Source organism: Diprion similis, chromosome 3, assembly GCF_021155765.1.
Source record: "Diprion similis isolate iyDipSimi1 chromosome 3, iyDipSimi1.1, whole genome shotgun sequence".
NCBI lineage: Eukaryota > Metazoa > Arthropoda > Insecta > Hymenoptera > Diprionidae > Diprion > Diprion similis.
The window spans coordinates 8,682,685-8,698,833 of record NC_060107.1 but is presented as its reverse complement, the minus strand read 5'-3'; the positions used below and the strand labels follow the sequence as shown (position 1 = coordinate 8,698,833).

The 16,149-nt window shown below is 38.8% G+C and overlaps 3 protein-coding genes across 7 annotated transcripts in view; 2 read left to right on the top strand and 1 right to left on the bottom strand.

Moving 5' to 3' along the window:
* Positions 1 to 13,337, top strand: part of LOC124404386 (serine/threonine-protein kinase N) — a 37,587-nt gene extending 24,250 nt beyond the window's left edge. For 2 of the 4 annotated variants that reach the window (XM_046878470.1, XM_046878473.1), the window contains 12 exons: positions 6,221 to 6,472; positions 6,604 to 6,754; positions 6,846 to 6,933; positions 7,039 to 7,394; positions 7,514 to 7,752; positions 8,650 to 8,817; positions 10,240 to 10,557; positions 10,649 to 10,800; positions 10,887 to 11,106; positions 11,195 to 11,302; positions 11,380 to 11,520; positions 11,667 to 13,337. In XM_046878470.1, the coding sequence (XP_046734426.1) occupies positions 6,221 to 6,472; positions 6,604 to 6,754; positions 6,846 to 6,933; positions 7,039 to 7,394; positions 7,514 to 7,752; positions 8,650 to 8,817; positions 10,240 to 10,557; positions 10,649 to 10,800; positions 10,887 to 11,106; positions 11,195 to 11,302; positions 11,380 to 11,520; positions 11,667 to 11,810 (2,337 nt within the window). In that variant the 3' untranslated portion in view covers positions 11,811 to 13,337. The remainder of the gene's footprint in view (positions 1 to 6,220; positions 6,473 to 6,603; positions 6,755 to 6,845; positions 6,934 to 7,038; positions 7,395 to 7,513; positions 7,753 to 8,649; positions 8,818 to 10,239; positions 10,558 to 10,648; positions 10,801 to 10,886; positions 11,107 to 11,194; positions 11,303 to 11,379; positions 11,521 to 11,666) is intronic. The other 2 variants (XM_046878471.1, XM_046878472.1) reach the window with 2 other exon arrangements.
* Positions 1,598 to 5,725, top strand: LOC124404388. Its single transcript, XM_046878476.1, has 2 exons — positions 1,598 to 2,911; positions 3,749 to 5,725. The coding sequence occupies exons 1-2, from the start codon at positions 2,054 to 2,056 to the stop codon at positions 5,189 to 5,191; spliced, it is 2,301 nt and encodes a 766-aa protein (XP_046734432.1). The 5' UTR covers positions 1,598 to 2,053; the 3' UTR covers positions 5,192 to 5,725.
* A 163-nt stretch (positions 13,338 to 13,500) lies between the features above and the next one.
* On the bottom strand, positions 13,501 to 15,696 carry LOC124404391. Of its 2 annotated transcripts, none has more exons than XM_046878481.1 (4): positions 15,569 to 15,696; positions 15,354 to 15,435; positions 14,837 to 15,008; positions 13,501 to 14,749 (listed from the first exon to the last, which is right to left on the bottom strand). In XM_046878481.1, exons 1-4 carry the CDS (start codon positions 15,590 to 15,592, stop codon positions 14,518 to 14,520), a joined length of 510 nt encoding a protein of 169 aa, XP_046734437.1. In that variant the 5' UTR covers positions 15,593 to 15,696; the 3' UTR covers positions 13,501 to 14,517. The 2 variants fall into 2 exon arrangements, with proteins under 2 accessions (XP_046734437.1, XP_046734438.1); XM_046878482.1 differs by lacking the exon at positions 15,569 to 15,696 and adding an exon at positions 15,518 to 15,551.
* Positions 15,697 to 16,149: the final 453 nt, after the last annotated feature.

Here is a 16,149-nt window from a genome sequence, read left to right as displayed (position 1 = left end):
CTTGAGTGCAAAATGTTGTTTTATTTTTCCCTCAGATATACGAAAAATGTATATTTTATTAATTGAAGAGGAAAAAGACAAGTTTTCTTTTGCAGTTCAAAGATTGGAAAGAAACTAAATAACGATTAATTCTCGTTTTCTCAGTGTTTTATTATAATTCTTAGTAAAGATATTTCACAACTTCCTGCAGTGCTTAGCGAACTCCGGAATACACAAAAGTTATTCTAAACACATGAGCTGTGGTCGGTTTTGATGAAAAAAAAAAAAAAAAATTTGCACATCGAGACGAAACGAAAAGAAAAAAATTACAATAATTACTTTATCCAAGTAATAATTACTTACATAAAGTGCAATATACGTGAGTAAACTGCACAATGCATAACGGCATAAAAATAACAGACAGTACATATTATAAAACCTTCTGCACTTCGGTATCACAGTTTAGATTTTTTTTCGACATGGAAATTAAAAAGAAGATTGAAAAAAAGATTTTATAAAAAAAAAACAAAAAAACCTGCACGTTTGAAAGTCGAGCGGTGCGGATCCGTCTGCAAAAAGAATCGAGAAGCTTACGTACACGCGTGTCCATTTCAAGCTCTTTTCAACGCGTTTGAATGACGATCGTCGTTAGTCTCGAGTGGTGTATAAGGATGAAGCGTGAATGCATCTCTTGAACGAGAGCAATTCACTGTGTCTGCGGGTCTTTAGCCGGTTTTAATCGCCCGTAGAGACGATATCGGTAAGCCGTTCTCTCTGTGCTGCTGAATCGAGATTTCTCCTTGGAGACGTGTAACGCTTATGCTGATGCTGATGCTGATGCTGATGCGCGCGTTGCTCTTAAAATAAACTCTCGACCGACTACCCCGCGCTTCTTCCCCGAAGACGCCATTTCAGGTCGCGTTAGTTTCATCCGAGCGTCTACGCGACCTGCATCCCTTCCCAAAACGCCACGGACAACTCTCTCTCCCTCTCTCTCTCTCTCTCTCTCTCTTTTTCTCTCTATCACCCGAGTTTTTCACACAAGTTTCCGCAGATCCTTACACAGGATCGCTCGAGATCCTGAAGAGGCGCAGGAAGTACCGCAGTTACCGATACTTGACGAGTTGCCTCGATAATTGATCCGCATATCACTCACCGCTACTTTGGAGAAAGGAGTGTCTCTTTTAGACCGGATTTGAACCCTATAACGTCGCAGAATCACTTGAGGGGTGAAACTCTTGCGGTGTGAGTGATTCACTGCGCAGCTATCCGCGACTCCGGTTGGCAGACGGTGTCGTATCCTCTCGGTGAAGCGTCTGTCCTCTGTGATCTATATTTCCAAGTGAATCTCTGATACCAGATTGGATACCGGATCTCAAAAATAGACCTCTACACCCGGTTCGCGGTGAGGAGCAACAGGTGCTTCCAGTGTCCGATGTCACCCTAGGATGTTATATCTGTCCAGTTCGTCCGTGTGTGCGAATCTGTACCGGGGTATGAATCAGACCTCCAGACGAGTGAAGAAGGAGAGAAGTTTTGTTTTTAATATACGAACTGACCGTTTCTACGTCATCTTTCAACTCCCGCGTCAGTAAAGTTTTGGAAAGAAGACGAGGAGCGACCTGATGAGGGAGTAACAACTGGAAAAAGTGTTTGTGCGTGTGTGTATAAAAAAGTTTCGAGGGAAAAAATTGTCCCGTTTTCGAGTAATATTCGGCGTCCGCACACATCGTACCTACCACCTACTCTACTTTATATATACACATCGATCCAAATTTATCGCGCTAATTATATACGCACCTACCGCGACGTCGTCGACGACGACGTGGTGGACCGTGTCGTTGCCACATTCTCTCTCTTTCTCTCTCTCTCTCTCTCTCTCTCTCTCTTTGTCCGTCTTTCCCTTTGCGAAAGAGAAGGAGAGCGAGCGAGTGGGCATTACTCGTGGAATCCAGGAAGAGAAACGGCATGGCGCGACACCTGAGGACCCTTTTCATTATCCTGCCTCCATCCTCGTCTTCATCATCGTCTTCCCGCCCGCTGCAGGCGAATAGAAGCCGGTGATCTCGCCGCGATGTACGGCCGATCTCATACTCCGGATACGCCTTCTCCGTGGCTGGTCCGAGCCGAGGTAACGATACGACGAAGCGGCGATCAGGCTGTCGCTTTGGAACCGCGGAACAGTTCCACCGGATGTCAGGAAGCAGCGGGAAACGGGGGCGTTCAAATGGTCTACAAGTGGGGCCGAGACCCGGGGGACGTCGAGAGGAATCCCGCCGGCTCCTACGCCTTTCAGCGGGGAAACATCCTCTTCACATCGACGCCGCCGCCTCGACCATTCTCCGGAAGTTCGACCACACCTGCCACTTCCGCTCCCCGACACCTCGGCGTCAATGTATCCGACTCTGGGTACAACAGCGAACAGTTTTCACCGCAGTCTTACTCCAGTCTACCGCACCGCCGACCTTGTCAACAGTACAATAGACGCTGCAAGAGCACCTGTAGCATCGTTTTATCCACCGCCGAGGAGCCGCGGGTTCCTGACAACGCCAATCCGCAATGCACGGACCGCTTCTGCGGACACCATGCTAAAAGCGGATTCTTTAAACCCGTTCCTGAGGCCTGCGAGGACTGTCTCGAAGGCATTACTTCCGGTAGGAAGGCTTTCACTACTCACTTTTGCACCAGGGTGCCTGGCAGAAGTCACGGGTTCAATCCAACCACCAAGGGGATTCATTGTTCGAATGATTATGGTGGATCGGGCAACAGCAAGGATGCTGCTTCGCAGACTACCGATGTTCAGACTCAGACGTCGTTTAGCTCTGTTCCTTCTTTGCTTCAAGGCACCAATTTCAAGCATTACGAAACAAGGAGGAAAACCGCACCTGGTCTTTTGCGGAAGTTTAATGAACGCGATTTCTGGACTGGACAGGTTTGTTTTTTATTGTTATATTATAGATTCTTGCATACGGCCGTTTGTTCACGTTAGTGTGATTTTCGATAGCTTTCATATATCGTTAGATTCAAGATAGTAATATAATCTAATGTAACGATGTACATACATTTCTAGAAGGAGAAGTAAAAAAAAAAAAAAAATAAACTTTAGGATTGCCTAAAATTTGGTTAACCGTTGTGAGGCGAAACGTGTTCGTAATATATTTTGCAGAGTTAACTTATTTAGAGTCATTTTAAATGTACCAAATGCACTTTTCTTCTTTCTTTAACTGTGACTTTTTCTTTCTCATTATTAAAATACATTATTTATTGAATTCTATGTAATTTAGTGAAATTTCTATACGAAATATAGATATCGCACGCAAAAGATTTTGTAAAAGTTAATTTTACGAGCAAAAATATGATGATATAGCGAATAAAAATCAGTTTAGCATCCTCACTGCTTCGAAGAAAGAAAACGATATCAGCTAATATTTAGATTAACTTTCTATCTTGTCAACGGGTATTTAAGACATTCATATACGTTCTAAATGTAGTAAAATGCAATTTTTTGGGTTAAAAAAAAAAAAAAAAAAATTCAAACCATACCGTTATGCAAAAGTTGGGAAACACCGCAGCATACAAAGCTTTTAAAAATAGATTAAAAATGAAAAGCATCACAAGCTGTGGTGATAAAACATCTCTTGCGAATGGGAACCGTTGAACCGAGGGGACAATAAAGTCAAATCAAGATAGAACTAAAAAAAGAAACTGCTTTAAAAAAAAAAGCAACAAATACAACAATGATGTATAAATTGCCTTGATCTGTTTTTAGCAAGAAAAAAAAGAAGTGGTACCAGGCTCTTCATCGTCGTCGTTGTCGGTGGGCGTGACAAGTGAAAAGTCTAATATTCCCCCAATTCGCGACTCACAATCAGAAACAACCGGGGCGGCCAATTCCTCGGGTAAAGAGGACACAGCCAAGCGGAAATCCAGGACCGTGCACATCGATGTTTACTGCACGGGATCCGAGGAGGAAGACGAAGAAGAAGAGGAAGAGGATGAGGATGAAGCAGAGGACAGCAGTTACTCGGACTCGTCTGAGGCCTCCGAGAGGCTCGCAGAAAAACCGCGGACGATATTCGAGAGCGATCGAGTTCGAGTGACGCACTCGCGGGCTGAGGAAACGCGTCTTCCTCGCGGCCTCCAGGACGACAAGGCCTTTCTTAAGCGGTCGGAGGAACTCAGTTGCGAAAGTTTCAAACAAGCCCCGATGCGGATGCCCTCGTTGGCGAGTTCCCGGGGCTATGAGACCGACGATGTTCTCAGCTCGCTTTACCCCTCGCAATTTAGTTCTTACAGCCGGATCCGGGATCTGGACTCAACGCCCTGGTCAGCGGCCTCGTCGTGTGTGGGTCTGAACCCGCACCCTGACTCGTATGATTCGGCGACGGCAACGTCGTGGAAAGACACAATATCCGACGTAGAGTCTCTCCTCAACAGCAAGTCCGGACTCACCCCATGCGACAGCTTTGAGTACGCTAATTCGTCCGACCGCGAGAGGATCGGCAGGCTTGAAACGGCCTGGGACGAGGACGCGGAGAGCCGCGAGAAACGCTCCAAGACTTGGCGTTCACCTCAGATCGAAAGACGGCAGCTTCTGCAGAACAGGAAGATGAAGGAGTTCCTCGACAAGCACCAGGTCGGCTGGTCATCTCCGGAGAGCGCTGCAGAGTCAGACGACAGCGCGGAATTAGGCTGGAGCTTCGTTTCGAGTGACGAGAATTCACGACATGTTAGAAGGGACTCGACCGTTCGCAGGCCCAGTAAGGAGGCCCAACAGGTTCAGGCCCCTTCCAGGGAGCCGGAGGACCGCGGATGCATGAGCGATACCGCGGGGAAAACAACGTTGCGCGGTTTCAAGGACCAGATCGGACCCTTTGGTGCGAAGAGTCCTTCGCCGGCGAGAGATAAGGTCGAATCGCGCGTTACTTCACCCTTCACGACGCCTCAGGGCGAAAAGACAGACCACATACTCAAGGCGTCGGTGTTCGGTGCGGTTGTTGGCGCTTTTAGAAAACCCGGACACCACATTGGACCCTCGAAAAATCCATCCTGCTCATGCGAGCACTGTAGAAGGTTCTTCGAGGAGGACGCGGGGCCCAGAGGGCGGTCCAGATCTCTTGGCGATATTGAACGGCGACCTGGAGCCTGGATTAGGAGAAATAAAGATATCATTTCCCAGGCACCTCGTAACTCGAAAAACGGCGTTTCGTAGGAGTATTATTATAATTTTTTTATTTTTTCCATTGCTCCACGGTGAACTATAGATATGCAAATTTTAAAATTTTGCATTATAATAATAAATTGAGATCTGGTGTGAATCATCACGACGTAATCCATGAAAACCTCACTTATGGATCAATTTTTTATTTCCATTTTTATCTTCCCTTTTGTTTTCCGTTTTCATCCTTTTCTTATAATATTGTTTTTGCAATGTTAGACGGAGGTCTGATGATTTTTACTCATACAAATCGATCTACGATATCGGTGAATCGAATTGTAAGTTAAAATTGCGTGGGTATGATTTGACAATTTTTATTTTTATTTAACTTTGCCGCTCTCTTCTTTCTTTCTTTTTCTCTTTGAATTTATTTTTTTTTACCCGATACACAAAATACAAACTTTTAGAAGCAGTGAACTTGTGCAGATCTTTTATACGTACGGCCGACGAAATTGCAACACTAATTCACGTTATACGATGTACCGTTAATCATAATGATACTGTTAATAAATATTAATAGCCTTATTAGTACCGTGTATCGTTTATTCATCGACCAGGATCGCGAAATGAATGCAAGATAAATTTGAACCTTGTGTAAGTAACATATTGCTATATGTGTTCTTTGACAATAATTTGAGAGCCTAACGCTTGAAAAAGAGATTAACGATCAATCAAAAGTGAGGGGTCAATCGTTCTTATAATCTACCCACAAGTCTGTGTACGTAAAACCCCACGAAATTCAAGTGAATCCATTTGAATTCGCATTGAAATTCATAATAAATTTCGTGTAAATTTCTCCGATGCTATCGGACTCGGTGAAACCCAAAGATATTTCTTTGTTTAACTCCTCTGGGGCAGTTAACTCCATTTTTACATTTTCTAAAATCGTAGGATGGTTAACGTTACACAAGATTCTGCAAATCTGTAATCGTAACACATATTGCTGGTTAACACTCCTAATTCCCAGCGATACAGATCTACATTGCCATATCACTTTTATATTCAGTTTATTTGTTGTTACAGGCACAAGCGAGTCTCGCAGAGTCCAGCAGGAAATTAGACCTCCTCAGACTGTCGCTGGAACTCAGAAGACAAGAATTGCCCCCTGACAGTGCTACCGCTACACAATTAAAACGAGAACTTGCGAGTGTACAGGCTGCCAGTCCCGTTCCTGTCACCTACACTTCTCTGCAACCTTTTCGTGGACCTCTCGAAGGTAGAGCTGCTGTACCTGCTTCCGTATCAAGATGCGCTGCAGTCACTGGACAATTGGAGGTACATGTTACGTCACAATCACAAAAGATATAGATCATACGAAAAAGTCCGATTTGTCGAAAACATCCAGTCCTTCGATAATAGGAAATTACTGTATTCTAGATTTTACAGTTATCGATTTTATCTCTCAGGTACGATTAATGGGGTGTCAAGATTTAGCCGAGGAAGTGCCGGGTAGAACCAGAAGAGAACAACCAGCAAGCCCGGATTTGCGCAGCTTTGTCAAAGGGGTGACAGGGCGCAGCTCGAGCAAATCTTACAGTGTGAAGGATGAAACTAGCAGTGAGTACTGTGGAAAAATTTTTATTCAATCAAAATCACTCGCCGCGAAAGCTCTTTTAATAACTTTTATTAAGGTCTGTTTATTTTGCAGATGACATAATGGCAGTTATTAAATTGGATAATCAAACAGTAGCACAAACTAACTGGCGCCCATGCTCCCAGCAGGCTTGGGATCAGAGGTAAATGATTGTGAAGCTTTATTCGTAAGACCGTTAATATGATCGATGCTACTTACCACGATTTTCCAATGCAAATACCCTGGTTCTTTTTTTTTTTTTTTCAAGGTTCTCCATTGAACTAGACAAGTCGCGAGAACTGGAAATAGGAATTTACTGGAAAGATTGGAGATCGCTGTGTGCAGTGAAGTTCTTGCGTCTAGAAGAATTCATAGATGACGTGCGGCATGGTATGGCATTGCAGCTCGAACCTCAAGGGCTACTTTTTGCAGAAATAAAATTCCTAAATCCAATGATCTCAAGAAAGCCAAAGCTGCAACGTCAGCGAAAAATTTTCAAACAGCAAGTCAAGAACTTCCCTCGTCCGAATCAAATGAACATCAATGTCGCTACTTGGGGCAGACTATTGAAGCGTTCTACACCTTCGATACACAACAGCAGAAGATCAGAAAGTCCACCATCTGGTAAAAACCATATCTCATTCTGCTGGTATTTCACCTAGTGATTACTGCTGTTCCTCTGTATAATGTTCCATCATTCCGGATGTTCGATGATCGTTAAAGTGCCCTATAAAAATTTTCAGGACCGCAACCGCTGCGTTTGTCCTTCGAAAATTGGCCTGAAGATAAACCAGAGACTCCTGGAGAACAGCCCGATCCTGACAAAGGAGGTTTAGGAGGTGCGCGACCGTTGGGAATGGGAGTAGCAACTGGTAGTCCAGTTTTACCTCATCCTCCGGATCATCCGCCGCCACCACCTCCCTCAATTACCAAGAAACCATCGATGCCAGCTCCTCCGCCACCACCGAAACTAGACCAAGAGGTATGTACTTAGTTATATACACTTATATTTTACACCTGTGCCTATTATACGTATTTTACTTTTGCCCATTACCGTGAAAACTGTAATGGGTATGTACAATGACGACGCAATCGTTAACGTTTACAATGTTTGTTCACTTATGCAGAAACTGTTGAAAAAATCTTTTTCTTTTTGTCTCGTTTATCTAGTGCTGATTGTTTTTTTCTCACGAATTGATTGTCATTTGCGATGTGGCTATTGTGACAGTTATAAGTGAATAAATGCGGTATTATGGTCGCCTCTATGTGCAACGTTTTTTATGTGATACGAATGCGATTTCAAACTTGCAGAATTAAGTATTTCACCTGCGTTTTATTTAAGCTGTTATACATAGCGTAATAAAAAAACAAAAAATTTTGCCTTACCCGCAGCACAGCGTATTATTTACGATAATCAAGCACTGGCTTGTAGTTTTGCATATTATAATGTAGTATTGTATATAAGTCACGATCCAACGCAAATTACTACACTTTAACGCAAAGCTACTGTTATATTGCCGAAATTTTTTTTTTTCATTTATTTATTTTCCAAACACTTTTATACAATACTGCACGATGCGTACTAATTAGTTTTACTATTGAACTTAACACATACCTAATTTGAACACAGTATTAAAACAATCATTCGATCAATTAACGCAAGAGAAAATATGAATAAAACAAAACATGAAATGATGTCATTTTTTGACGAAATTCTTACATTGCATAGCAATGCTCATGTTTCCCTATAAAGTTGTACATTTCATATAAACTTTGAGTAAAATAGGTAGTTTTGGTCAAATTAAAATTCTGATGGGAAAAAATAAATATCGACGATAGCAATACACAGCCTATTAGATTTAAGCAGGTAGTAATGTAGTTGCAGAGTGCGTTAAGAGAGTTTGATTTCCTGCACAACGAGGAGAAGGGGGGGCCTCAGGGGGCGAGTTTGAGGCCCGTTGTGACAGAGCCCCACCCCGTGCTGATCGCACCATCCTCTCCACGCACCCCCTCGCCCCAACCTGTCGTCGAGTTCCCTGAAGATGAGGTACCTACCTCCTACTACACACAGCATGGCTTTATCTGCCTGTTTTTTTATTTTATTTCTATGATGTCGCAAAATAAGCCATCGCATCACTACTTATCAATTTGTTTACACTTTATAGAAGATTCATGACGAATGTGTGTTGCAATTAAGAAAAATCCTGATAAAATCTTTATAAAGACAAATTGTCATTGAATTGATTTATTATCGTTATTCACCTATTCTCTGTTACTCTAAAAAAATTCAACTTACAGTAAAGAGTAAATTTGACAGAGAGTATTTATAGGTTGTATCGAACCACATCCTCTTTGATAAGTTGCATAATGTAAATGATGTGACTGGTGTAATTCGCTTGCTTCTGAGCTTTTTTTTTGTTCGTTTGTAAAGGAGTAGATGTTTTTTTTTCTCCTCTGTAATTGTCGCATGTTTCCCACCCTGCTTTGAATCCTTGCTTACAATACAGTTCTTATTGTCCATTATGCGCAATAAATTTACCATTTATCACCGGCCACAGCTTTCAATAAAATATAGTGATGTCTATGCTAGGCTTACAAGTTCTCGACTTCCCTTGCTTTTTTTCTTGCACAATTTGCAGTTCTCAAATCAAAAATGGTGTTGATGACTTCATTGAATAATTTTTCTCAAGTTTTCTATTCTAGCTTTTCAGTAAAATACAAATTTCCATACTTGTTCAAATTTCTTAGCTTCTTTGCTCTTCATCTTCTGCAAACAATTTCGCAGATCATATCAACTATAGAAGGAAACGGTTCACAAGTAGAAATGTTCCTGCGATTTTTCGGTAATATTTTATAACTCTTCAAATTCGTTAAACTTTGAAGAATATCGTTGTGAAGGTTTGTTTAAATAAATTCTTACGGTACTTGATTCAAACAAATACATAGTTGAATAGAATAATCTTGGAGGGGATTTGTTTTTAACTAATTCAACAATCTCCAATGTCAGATTTATAGGCATTTTCGAATAATTTAAAAGATATTTTCTAACAGTGTTGTGATAGAATAGACCAAATTGCCCATCATTTGATTATGCCAAGTAGCTTCCAAATAGTATACATAAAAGATGACTGCTTTAACCCGCCTATAATGATAATACTTAATGCGCAATGTTTGTACATCTGTATGATAATTATGAAGAACGTGAAGTTTTTCGTGAGCTGTTACTAATCTTGGAAGAATATTATAATCATAAGAGCGTGAATACTGAACGAAATTAATCTTTTGTTTAGTTTACAAAGTATTCGATAAAATAAAGGTGTAAAGTTGTCATGTGACTAACAGGTACTTATGCTGATTGAGTCGCACATTTATGGCTGATGATAATTAACATATTGGATAATAACTTGTCTTTACTTCATGTTATAAAACGTATGTAACAGGTTTCATATAACAACATGTAAATTTTCAGATTGTGTACGAGCTGCCCGGTAGGCCAATGCCGTTTAAAGACGTTGCCTACGAGTCAAAGCGACACTCTCAAGTGACTGGAATGACCTTAGAAAATTTCAGATTACTGTCTGTTCTTGGTCGTGGTCATTTTGGCAAAGTTATTTTATCACAGTACAGAAATACTGGGGAATACTTTGCTATTAAAGCATTGAAGAAAGGAGACATCATTGCGAGGGACGAGGTTGAGTCTTTACTTTCTGAGAAACGGATATTTGAGGTTGCAAATACAACACGCCACCCGTTCCTTGTCAATCTTTTTGCTTGCTTCCAAACTGAGGTAAACACATCAGTTCTAATTTTTTAACACTTTCTTCCTCATCCTTGTAATAACTCACGATCTGAATCTTTGTTTTTTTTTTTATTTGCAGGCACACGTGTGTTTCGTTATGGAATACGCAGCCGGTGGTGACCTGATGATGCACATTCACGCAGACGTATTTGGCGAGCCACGTGCTGTGTTTTATGCAGCCTGTGTTGTTCTCGGATTGCAATACTTGCATGAGAGTCGTATTATATACAGGTAATATAATTTTTGTCAATATAAAGCTAGCTAAAAGTACATAATGCTCGAACTCAAAGTCACCACGTTTGATATGATCCTTTCAGAGACTTGAAACTGGATAATTTATTGCTGGACACTGAAGGTTACGTAAAAATAGCAGACTTTGGACTGTGCAAAGAAGGAATGGGATTTGGGGATAGAACAGGCACCTTCTGTGGAACCCCAGAATTCTTGGCACCCGAAGTTCTTACCGAGACTTCATACACTCGAGCGGTAGACTGGTGGGGTCTGGGTGTCCTAATCTTTGAGATGCTGGTCGGTGAGGTAAGCTTTGAGAAACATTTATCACTGAAGACTTTTGTTAAAAACATTATTTGTACAATCTCAAATTTAACAAATTTCTATTTTGCAGTCTCCATTCCCTGGAGATGACGAAGAGGAAGTATTTGATTCGATTGTGAACGACGAAGTTCGCTATCCACGATTTTTATCTCTAGAGGCTATTGCAATAATGAGAAGGGTAAGAATCAGTCGAAAGATCCTTGCACGCTTTACAGCGGTTTAAAACCTAGACGTAATTTCCTCGTTTTCTTACAGCTACTTAGAAAGAATCCAGATAGACGATTGGGTAGTAGCGAAAGGGATGCAGAGGATGTTAAGAAACAAGCGTTTTTCAGAAATATTTCCTGGGATGATTTGTTGCTGAGACGTGTTAAACCACCGTTTGTACCAGTGATTGTAAGCATGGTTGTCCAACACCGAATTTTAAACTGTCGAAAAATCGATGTATCTCGATCATTGTGCTAATCACTTGAATATTTACAATTCATAAAGTAAGTACATTACTTTCATCAATCACTTGTTTTTTTTTTCTTCTTTTCCAGAATTTCGTAGAAGACGTTAGTAATTTTGACGAAGAATTCACATCAGAAAAACCACAGTTAACACCACCCAAGGATCCTCGACCGCTCAATGATCAAGAACAAAACTTCTTCAGAGATTTCACATACATGGCCGATTGGTGCTAGCTACAATCGTTACAGAGGCAGACTATGTAGTTTTTTAGTGTTCATTCGCATAAGAGCTATAAGTTTCATTCACAAAATTTATTTTGCAGTGATATAATTTGCTTCCAACACGTAGCTAATTCCAATGTAATATTCTCCACGTCAGCATGTTTTCTTTTCTATGTGTACGACATAATTATTAATTATTCACTCGATCATGAATCAAGAATTAATTATATATTATTTTCTCAACTACAGTTGCACATTTGCGATAACTAGTTATGTAAAAACTACGTCCTCTAATTGTATTATTATGAGATATTGCCTTTGAATTATAAAAAGATTAAATTTCTAACATCAAAAGTGTATAATTCAATTTTCTGAAAGTATGTGTATATACTCAGTATTGGCCAAAAGAAAACTTGCTTTTTGAAACGGAAGTTATAATAATCATGCTATTTGCTCACAGTCTGTTAGATAACTAATCGATGCACAATTCAATTTTACTCTCAAGATCACAGCACTAAAGTAGAGATTGATCCTCTAAAGTACACTGGTTATTTTTTTTCCCATTGGTTTCAAATGGAGGTTAACTTTCGGACAGTACGGGAAAAGAGCAGACATACTCCATATCATGTGTTTATGTAGAAAATGCTAACATCGTTCCAAAGTGCATTGATGTAATACATTCACTTTTGTCGATATTTACAGGCTTGTAAAGCGTTTTAGTATGATAAAATATACGAATTGAGAATACAATTAGTTTTTACAAACACAAGTCTTTCTCATTTCAAAGGCAATTTTTTTATTATACTATTATACTATAAATCTTTGGACCAGGTTACGTGGTATCAGTTTTACTTTTCACAATTGACAATCAATGTAACGATCAAGGTTACAGATTATTTTGATGAAGTTTTAAAAGTTTGCTCATAAAAAAAAAAAAAAAAAATTCATTACGCAAGAACCGCGTTAAGTAACTAGAATTTATTTTGGTAAATTCGTACCAACCAATCTGATATTCTCTAATAATTTTGAATATGCTTTCGGAATTGCTTTTCTATTTTGGGTGAAAAACTCACTTCTCTTAAACTACTGTCCGTGAGATATTGGTTAATAAAAATAAAATATGATCGATAAAAATAATGCAAATATTTGTGATAGTTTCGAGAAAAACTCGATACATAGTTGCCTTATTGCATTAAAAAATTAATACAATGGTAAATAAAAAATAAAAATTATTGGGTAACTATTTTATAAAGCATTTTTATAATATATTATAATCAACACTGATCAATATCAGAAGGTGCTCACGTTATATTTTATCATAGAAACGTCTGATGGACCCATTATGGAGTTTTAATCCAGTTTTGTACCTTCGGTGATTAGGCAACTGTGGTATGATTAATTAGCGGCCTAATTTAAATACCTATTTAGAAATCATCTCACAGGATACATTCTATACTTTATAAGAAAATGAAGGTAAACGATCAGATATAGATTTCGATCGTATTGGTCAAAAGTAAAATAATTTTAATATAGATAAAAAGAAACAAAAACAAATCATTTGAACTGCATATCCAAAATAATGAATCATAATCGTAGAATAAGTTGTTGCCAAGAACATAGTTTATTCTAATACATGTATGTGATTTTTGTATTAACGTCAACTTCGATTCATTGATATGGAGAAAATTGTAATTTTTGAATATGTGTTGAAATAATTTCAACAATTATTGATAGTTACAGTAACACGTCTTGATAAGCTAAATACTAATAGGTATACTGTTCTGCAGTCATTGTTCATTTACTTTGCTTCTATATCATCGACGCAACTTTGAACTGCCAAAACTGAACAGTTATCCGGGAAACAAATTATTTTTCCGTTTATTTCTAGGCTAGAGCAATTCTTACCAAACTACTCACGTTACGGTATCTTTTCGATTGATTTATTATTATTAACCATCATGTTTTTTTAACATTGTTTAGTATTTTACGAAGCATTAAATAATAATCAAGCATGACTGAACTATCTATTTAACAAGCAATACGATTCACCACTTCGAATGTTTCAATTCCATTATTTCCGCCGTCAATCGTATGCAGTTACGACGAGAACAAATAATTTGCACGTGACTTTAATCGAAGCACATACTAACATGTATTCGAGAAATAATAAATTTGTATGGTGTATATAATATAAAATACAACATGAAATACCCAATAAATCTTCAATTGTAGATAGTCATATAACTTCGTGTTTTGAAAGTTTTTACTAGTACAGTAAAAAAAATTTCCTCACTCAATTTTAACATACTTATACCTAATAACATTGTTAGGTTTTGATCTTAAGATGTGTTCGGTGATGCATTCATTATACTATCCCTAATATTCAACATACCTATTATGACAAAGAAAACTGTATGTGCCTCATACCTTATAGTTTATATACTAAACCACTAATAACCATGATGCCTACGTGATGATTTTAAAGTATTAATTTATTTGATACGTGTAATTGCAGTGGCAGCTTAATACAATATTATATTAATTAATTGCGTAGTTTTTAGTGATAACTCGAAAATTTATAAACTTATAATATGCCCAAGTAAAATTATGCATACAATAAATACAAGGAAAAAAATTTCTAAGACTGCAATTATTTACTATATTTTTGTATGTAGCGATTGTTCTATTTGACTTATATTTAAAGTCAAAACTGTGCGTTTCAATCCTCTGCAGACAATTGAAGATTGCTTTGACACTCTTTACTTTCTACCGAAGTGGCTAATTCATAGAGATTCGAAGCATTTTTCCTTATTTCACTTTCCAATTCAATTTTCTTCTCTTGCCTTTTTTTGTATTTTTTGCTTTGTTCTGGCGATGCCGGTTTTACAAGCCCAGCTGAAACGCAGTAATAAATACTGGTACTGTCTCCCTCTACGAAAACCAGTGTCAATCTAGAAACACAACATAAATTATTCTCAATCCATTCTCTGCAAATAGTAAGTGGTTGAAGATATGATACCAGTTGGTTCTGAATTTACCGTTCACTTTTCAATTCGTTTTGCATTTGCTCGATATGATTCAAAGATATGGTATTTACTGCTGGCCATGGAATGTATTTTTGCAGTGGGGACGATTTGGTAGTGCAAGCTTCCAGGTAGATCAAGTCAAGCAATTTGTTATACTTGTACTGTACATCCCAAAACTGTTTCACTGAAAGGAGTGATAGAAATGAAAATGAAATGAATGTTTCCTTCCAGGTATACAATAACGTAATTAATTCTATGCTTCATAAAAATATGAAAACAAATTGGCAGCAAGCATGTATAAGATACCACAAGAATTAAGAGAAACGCACCAATCGTTTTAGGTTCATATTATACAAATATGGTGATATGAGAAACTGACGTACGGCTATTGTGTTGTTGTATGAAGTTGATATGGTACAATAAAAAATAAGACAAAGGCTTTTGTAATCAGATAGAACTCTCTTGCAGATAGTGTCGTCTGAAGTGTTGGATCACAATTATCTAATCAAGTCGACGAGTTTATCCATACCTTCGCACAGCTCTATGTATGTTTGAAATGCAATCGTGATTTGCAGTGCATTCGTGCAGCCGAGTTTTTCTATATCGTAAAACTGAAAGAAAATGCGTATCAGTTAAATTCCGTAATCTCTGATAAGGGAGGTGATTTTAAAGTTAGCAGATGTCTCTTGTAAACATATTCTAACGCCTGATACGAGAATTTGCAGATGACCAGTAAATACTTACTGCTGGATGACACGTGCTATACATTATGGTCACTGGGCCTTATACGTTTGTTATGCGTTAATGTAGCCGTGGGACTATAAGGTTAGAACTATGACAACAAAGGTGACAGGAGATCCTCGCCTACGAGATCCAGTCAGCTGACTAAAGAAATGTAAAAAACAAAACTAATTGTAAACAAGTGTAACAGGGGCTGCCATCTTCAGGTCGGAGTATGCGGGACCCGTAACAATTCGTGTGTCGCGAGTTGTCGTGAATCAATGCGTCAGGGGGATGTTTTTCTTCATTTCTGAGAAAAAGTATTTGCTGAATAATATGATGTAACAATACGCAAATACAGTTATTACCGACTTGCAAAACTCTACTTAAGGAGTTTGTGCGAGATGACTTCTTGAGTATGAGAACTAGCCAGAGATTTTTTCACTAACTCGTGTGCGAAAAATAGCTACAAAAGGTAGCTTGACTTAACTTGCCTCCGGTTTTTTGAATTGCAAATATCCATTTGCCGCAAATTATAATTGTGATGGATTTTTATGAATTATAAGATGAATAATATATAAAAAATTAAATGGATGTTATGATGA